This window comes from Fukomys damarensis, unplaced genomic scaffold (genome assembly GCF_012274545.1).
Source record: "Fukomys damarensis isolate Sample0158 unplaced genomic scaffold, DMR_v1.0_HiC HiC_scaffold_39, whole genome shotgun sequence".
In the NCBI taxonomy this organism is placed as follows: Eukaryota; Metazoa; Chordata; class Mammalia; order Rodentia; family Bathyergidae; genus Fukomys; species Fukomys damarensis.
This window is the reverse complement of record NW_022900951.1, coordinates 42,638,923-42,646,187: the sequence shown is the minus strand read 5'-3', so window position 1 is coordinate 42,646,187 and position 7,265 is coordinate 42,638,923. Positions and strand designations below refer to the sequence as shown.

Genomic DNA, 7,265 nt, shown 5'->3' with positions numbered 1-7,265 from the left:
TTGCTGTGCAGTTCAGGCTGGCCTTGTACCCCCTATGTAGCCGAGGCTGACCTCAAACTCATAGAGATCCTCCTGCCTTATCCTCCCGAGTGCTGGGATTACAAGTGTGTACCACCATGCCTATTTTTCTTTTTCATACCATCATACTCATAATCTAACATTTTGAAGATGTTTATAAAATACCCTTTTCCTTTATATTCAGATGTTATTCTTGTTAAAATTCTTCATTAGTCCATTCCTATACTTTTGCTTCAAGTACTATATGTAGTGTAGCCGCCAGAGTCTAATATGGCTCCTGGTGTGGGTCTCTCATGTTGTAGTAGGAGTGGTCTATGTGACCTTTAAGATCTTTAAGATGCAGCAGAAATGATCATCTGTTCTTTTTTTTTTTTTTTTTTTTGGTCTGCCTTAGCCTCCTAAGTGCTGGGATTACAGGCATGGGCCAGCAGGCTGGGCTTTATCTGTGACTTGTGAGATGAAGTTGTAATAGACTATTAGGCTTGTGTTTAGATGTCCCCACAAAGCCTCATGTGAATGAGGTGTGGCTTTTTCATGTGGCTGAATCTAGTGCGATGCTGGGATTGAGGGCATGTGATTACTAGATCCGTCCACTCATTAGTTTGACACTGCCCTAAGCCTGGTAGCCTAGAGTATAAAAGGAGCAGAAAGACGCTGTTAAGGTCTCTGGTTGCTTTGCTACTATCCACCTGCCGTGAACTGTTGCCCCTCTGCCACCCTGCCTTGGAGCCTGTCAATTATGGATGGAAACCTCTATTAACTGTGAGCTAAATAAAACTTTTCTCCTTCAATTTTGGGTGTCTGATATTTTGTCTCGGCAATGAGGGAAAAGTAACTAAGACATAGACATTGTGGCTTCTGTCTTGTGGTCTCGTCTCACCTGCTTGCTTTGAACATGGAGCCCCGTGAAAATGCTCAGGTAATGAGAAACTGAAACCTCCTCCCATGGCCCACTGAGTGACCATGTTGGAAGTGGGTGCATCAGCTGCATCAGGGCTCCAGCTGACTGCAATCTTGATGACAACTTGACTGAAATCACAGGAGCAACTGAACCAAAAACCACCCAGTAAAATTGGGCATGGTAGTGTACCCCTATAATCCCAGCTACTTGGGAGTCTGAGGCAGGAAGATCACAAGTTCAAAGCCAGCCTAGGCAACTTGGTGAGAATCTGTCTCAAAAGAGAAATTAAAAAAAGACCTGAGGGTATAGCTCAGTGGTAGAGCATCACCGAGTTCAATCTCGGTTAAGATTCCTGGCCCTCAGAAACTGAGGTGGTAACATCCTGTGGTTTTAAACTGCTAAGTTCAGGGGGTATTTTTTATACTGCAGCAGGTAACACACATCAGGCAGGAGCTACACAGCCCTGGTGTCTAGTGATTTTGGTGGTGAGTTCAGATTGCCTGGAAGTTGTCAGCTTGCTGGCTGGCACATGTCCTGAGGGAAAGGCTGAAGGCCAGACCCCAGTCTGTTCACTTCCCTGCAGTGCAGGGGCACTGAGTCCCGTGTGGGAGATGAGCCAGAGGCTGCACAGTCCCAGGCGTCACAGAAGCTGTTCTCACTCCCCTGACAGTGCCTGGTGAGGCAATCACCTCTGCACCTCCAGGAGTGCAGTTGTAAGAGGCAGTGATCTCCCTGCAAGGAATCTACCAGCCCTGGCACCTGGAGGGAGAGGTGCAGGACTGATTACCTCTGGCTGCCCATTTCTTCCACCAGCAGGGCACTTGATGCCCTGGTGCCAGCTTCCCGCTTGACACCAGTGCCTGGGGTTTGGATGACTTCTGCAGTGACCTTCCCAACGCAACGTGGGGAAGGGCCAGAACGTGTACCTTTCTCCTGAGCCTACCCTCTATGTGCCATCTCCAGCCGCCCACCCTTCACATACACACAAACCCCTGCAAACAGCAGTCAGCTTTCCACTTCCTGGAGGGTCTCAGCTGGGTTGTGGTTTCTGGACTTTGTTTCCCTTTAGTTTCTCCAGGGTTGGTTTCAGGCAAAGGAAACAGCAGCTTGTACTGTCTGCCACCTTGGCAGGAACCAGCAGGCTAAAACGTATCCTGGGGCATATTAGAGGTTTCTGCCCATCTGAACTTCCTATTCACAAAAAGACTCTTTGACCCTTAAAACTTGTAAGCGGCCATACCCAGAATCACTTGGCCAGTCCTTGAAATAGCTAAGCTTATTAATCACAGCACATATCCTATAGGGTGTCAGTGGGACTGCAAGAGACATTTTAGGTACCCACAAGGCCAGACACCCCCCATTTAGGTGGATGTTCCCAGGAGAGTGTGAGCACTTTATCAATAGCACACACTTGGTAGGCAGTGTTTGCGTACCCTGGACAGAGAGGTCTTGTCCTGTTCTTCAGGTGACTGAGCTCTCAACTGAGGGTCAGCTTGCCCTCTAATCCAGGGGGAGGGGTGACAGCAACCCTTCAAGAGTGCTATTTTGAGACGGGGTCTCACTATGTAGTTGAGACTGACCTGGAACCACTATGTAGCCCAGGCTGGTCTCGAACTCACAGCGATCCTCCTGCCTCAGCCTCCCAAGTGCTGAGGTTACAGGCATTTGCACCATGCCTGGCCCTTCAAGGGTGCTTGTGAGACCAAGTATCACAAAGTCCCTCCATTGCCTAGGTAGGGCTCAAACTTATGATCCTCCTGCCTCAGCCTCCCAGAGTGCTGGATTACAGGCCTGCACCACCATGCCCACAGATGGTTAACTTCTTAAAAGGACCCATCTTTTACCTCCTCACATGTTCACTCCTCAGCTTTTTATGGCAATCTGGGGGAAGACACAAGAGGACAGTTGCCCTGATTCCCTGTATTTCTGACAGCATTGCTGAGTGCAGCAACTTTGGGCCACAAGGTGGTCTGGCTAGATCACAACCTGACGCCTGGTCACTCAGCTGTCATCTGTCCTATGTTTTGCAGAGGACAGCACCTGGCCTGGGAGAAAACCCCACCTTCTGAGAAGGTAAGTGGGGAAAAGGTCCTGCTGTTGATCAGTATCTTCCCAATAAGTAGCTCCTGAATTTTATGTGTTGGATTTGTTTGTCCAGTCATGGAGCAGGGAAGGCAAGTAAGTGGTTTCTATTGCTACAATGACTAAGATAGCTGGGTTTCTAGCTCACACGTGAAATGCCAAGAGTGGCTGGCCAGAGTTTCTAAGTAGGCCCTGACTTCCCAGTCTTTGTAATGAATCTTGCTCCCTTACCTTTCTGAGACAGGGTCTTTCTATGTGGCTGGCCTCGAACTCACATCAGCTTCCCAAGTGCTGGCAATTACAGGTGTGTCATCATGCACAGGTGAATCTTGCCTTTTTTTTTTTGAGCTAGTAAGGAATTTTTTTTTGTACTGGGGATTGAACTCAGGACCTTGCGTTTGCCAGGCAGGGACAGCACCACTGAGCTACCCAGACCCACTAGTGATGAATTCTTAACTTTCTCTCTCTTTCTGCCACTCTCCTTGGGGCCTGTTCTAAAAACATAAGACTCAAGGCCACAATATGGACATTTACTGGAGGACAGATGTGCGAAGAAACAGACTTGGGCTTTCCTGAGCAGTCCTCTACCTGGGCTCACTTTCCACAAATGACTCAGCAGCTACTCTCCCTGAGACTGAAGGATCCAGAGGCACCCTCCACCAACTGAAGTATTTCAGCCCCATCAGGTAAAGGTCCCCTGTGGACTCCATTTACAGCAAAATCCAGGGAGGACAGAGAAATACACAGACCACAGCGACCTTCATGTGTGCAAAGTACAGTTGTTTAAAAACAAAAAGGCTGTGGCCTCCATGGGACAGTGCCAAAGCAGAGCCCCACACAATCAGACCTGGGGAAAGAGGGTCCCAGGCTTCAAAGGGTCTAGGGCTGGCAGGAAGGGATGTGGGGTCTTAAGTGTAGTCCCTCATGGCAGAGGATGGACATCTGGTGGGGCTGATGGGAGGCTAGAGGGAGCCTGCTCAGGACAGGGCTGTGGCTTCAGCACCCTCCTCTGAGTCCCACACCCCAGCCTGCAGGTAATCAGCAAAGAGAGCCTTGGCCCGGTGCAGGACCCGCCCCAGGTGATGTTTGCGCACAAGGCGGTCAAAGTGCATGGCCAGCTCGTTGTAATCCAGCCCGTTGCGCATGATGTGGTCACGGTGCTCCAGCAAGATGGCCAGGCAGAGGAACAGCATGAATGGGTTCCCCCGGCCAAACTCCTGGGGTGGGGGCAGGCCTGCTGGGGCTGGGGGTGGCAGGGACTTCCCAGGGTCTCGAGGGGAGCCTACCTCTTGCATCAGGGGGGATCCCACGGTCATGTCACCAGTGGGAGAGGCCTCGGGGGTGGACGGTGGAGAGGAGGAAGATGGGGAATCGGGGCGGGAAGAGGAGGAGAGCAGTGGGTCTGGGGAGTTCAGCAAGGGCTCTGAGCGGGATTTGGAGCTGATGAGGGCAGCAGGTTGGGGCAGTTGGACTTGAGGGTTCCTCCGGGGGCCCAAATTATCCCTGAGTTGCTGGAGACCATCCAGGCTGGCTTGTCTCAGGAGACGCCCCCCGCCACCGGGCCCCTGGCCAGACCTAGCCAAGTGGTCAACCACATCTTCGAAGGTACCACCTCTTCCGCTGCCAGCAGGCCTCAGCATGTGCCGCTGTCGCACAGGCCGCCCCCTGTGGCCACTGAAGCCAGTGTCTGCCACTTGGCTGGGGGGTCCAACAAGCTCTACTTCGTGCTCAGGAGCATCAGGGGGCAGTGAGCTCCAGGTGACCTCAAGCATGCGAAGGGCATCGTCAAAAGCAAACTCCCGCTTGAGCTCCAGCAGCAACCAGCGGTAACAGAAGAAAAGGTCATCGGCACCTGCTTCCTGCAGGTACTGGTAGAAGTCAGGGTCAGCATGTCGCAGTAGCAACTTGAGGTGGGCAAATTTGGTGGCCATGGCACGGCCATCAGGATGGAAGTTGGCAGCTAGGCGCTTCATGATGCCACAAAAGCAGACGAAGGCGTGGCCCTCATGGTCCATGACAGCAAGGATGGGCGAGGCCAGGTCGCTCATGCCCTGGCAGTAGGACACCTGTGGGTGGGTGACAGCGTAGGTGGTGAGCAGGTCGTGCAGCGCCCGCAGGTGAGGGCCATCCTCAGGCCCAGCGTAGTAGGGGTGGGCCCGGTCGGTGCGCAGGACATCCTTGAGGACCGTGCTGCGGATGAATTCCAGATCCTCGGGGCTCACCCGCTGTGCCCACTCACTCTTGAGCTGCTCATACTCACGACTCTTGCGTTTCATGTAGTCCATCCTCTCACGGCCTGTGAGCCCATCTGGGTAGACGTTCAGTAGGTACCGCCACACCACCTGCCAGGGAGTCAAGAATGGGATGAAGCTGAGGTTCTACAGGTGAGCCACCACCCGTGGCCCTGGGGGCTTTTGTCCTCCTTGTGCCATCTGCCTCCCACTGATGACTCCTGGCCCCTCACAGAAGAGAACTTCTCCCCGGAAGATCTCCACTGACTGTGGCTCCCAAGGCTCTAGTAAAGACAGACAGGACTGATGGATGTGGGCTCACCTTTCTTAGTGAGGGCTCCACCCCACCATGGTAGATCCGCAGGCGCAGATCCTCGGGACGGGACAGCTGGCCCTCATGGTTCAGGTATGTGTGAAACTCAGCATCGCTTAGGGGTGGCTTGAAGGGCTTGATATCCTCCCCGTATGACCAGTTCAGCACCTGCTGGACCTTGGACAAGGTGCGGCCCACCTGGGAAGGGAGGAGGGAGGAGTTCACTGGGCAGCTGGAAAATTAGTGGCAAAGGCCAACCAGCATGCTCTGGATTGGGGTTCCAGGTAGGCCTCACCCTCCAACCACAGCCAGGCCTGAGGTCCCTGAAACCACCTGAGAGAGGATGGACTGTGTGAAGGGGAGGGCAGCAGTTGTCAGCGATGAGCGTTTTTCAGTCAGCAGCACATCAGAGCCAATGACGTCCTTGGGGCTGATTATGTCCCAGTCTTCCAGCAGTGGGCCTGGGCACACAGAGTGAAGTGCCGTGAGAACCCCGACTTCAGGGAAGCTGCTCTCCTGCTCCCAAAGCCAGGCTATCTGCAGGGTATGAAAAACTACCGCTCCTCCTTCCCATGCCATTGCAATCATAGAAAATATCGAACCCTGAACAATTCTGGGAAATGTCTCACAAAAGGGCTGGGTAGCCTCTAACATCTTAATGATATAAAATAATGTTTATTGAGCACTTACTATGTGGGTCAAGGGCTTAGCAGTAACACAGGAAATAATATTACTAGGGAGCTGGGTGTGGTGGAGGGGCACCTATAGTCCCAGCTACTTGGCGGGGGTGAGGCAGGGGAATCACTTCAGTCCAGGAGTTCGGAGTCAGCCCAGGCAACACAGCAAAACCTTGGCTCAAAAAAACTAAAAATGAATGAATAGGTAAGTAAATAAATAAAAAGGGACAACTGGGTTGGTAACCCTTAAAAAAGAAATAATAGAGGGAAAGCGAAAAAATAAATAATAGTACTAGCTAACACTTCCATTGTGCTGAGTGCCAGGAACTGTTCTGAGCTCTTTGCAAATATGAACTCATTTAAAATTGCCAGCAATCCTATCTGTTAGGTGCTACTATTATTATTGTAGATAGGTAAGTTAATTAGATATCTTGTAGGCAGTTAGACAGGGCCAAAAAAGGAGAAGGACTATCAAGATACATTCACTGAAGGTCAGCATTGTAAAACAAGAGAAACTACTCCCCTCCTTCCGCTAAGAATGAATAGCTGATATTCTAAACAGGTATCAATCGCCTGTGGGGACCAAGATCTTCCATGAAAGATCCCTGACCCAACCCTCACTGAAAACCCTTGCTCATTCCTTGTATGACTGCTACATGACTTGTTTCCTCATGGATACCCATTTAATCGATACTACCTAAGTGACTATACCTGTCATAATCTTGTTGATCATAGTTTTGTCCACCTTGTGATTTCTCATTGGATCAGTATTACATAAGTGACTGTACTTGCAATCTTACTAGTTGATTATAGTTTTGTCCCACCTTGAACCCGCTTCACCTCATGGCTTTGTCCCATAAAACACCTTTGAGAAGTTGGGTGAGCGGGCAACCCATTTTACCCCTTCTGTCTCTCCAGGACAAAAGCTATCTTTCTCTCAATAAATTTTTCCTAGAACTCATTCTTTGATTTAGAGAACACAAACTTGAGCTTTGGATATCTAGCAGGTTTGGGAGTTGCATCTTCCCCCCTATATTATATAT

General features: G+C 50.9%; 1 protein-coding gene across 1 annotated transcript in view; it reads right to left on the bottom strand.

Annotated features, from left to right (window-relative positions):
• Positions 1-3,382: 3,382 nt before the first annotated feature.
• The window catches only part of Tbc1d25 (TBC1 domain family member 25), a 22,152-nt gene continuing 18,269 nt past the window's right edge, over positions 3,383-7,265 (bottom strand). Inside the window, exons 3-5 of the mRNA XM_033760378.1 lie at positions 5,879-6,006; positions 5,555-5,743; positions 3,383-5,343 (exon numbers count right to left, since the gene is read on the bottom strand). Coding sequence (XP_033616269.1) covers positions 3,979-5,343; positions 5,555-5,743; positions 5,879-6,006 — 1,682 coding nt within the window. The 3' untranslated portion in view covers positions 3,383-3,978. The remainder of the gene's footprint in view (positions 5,344-5,554; positions 5,744-5,878; positions 6,007-7,265) is intronic.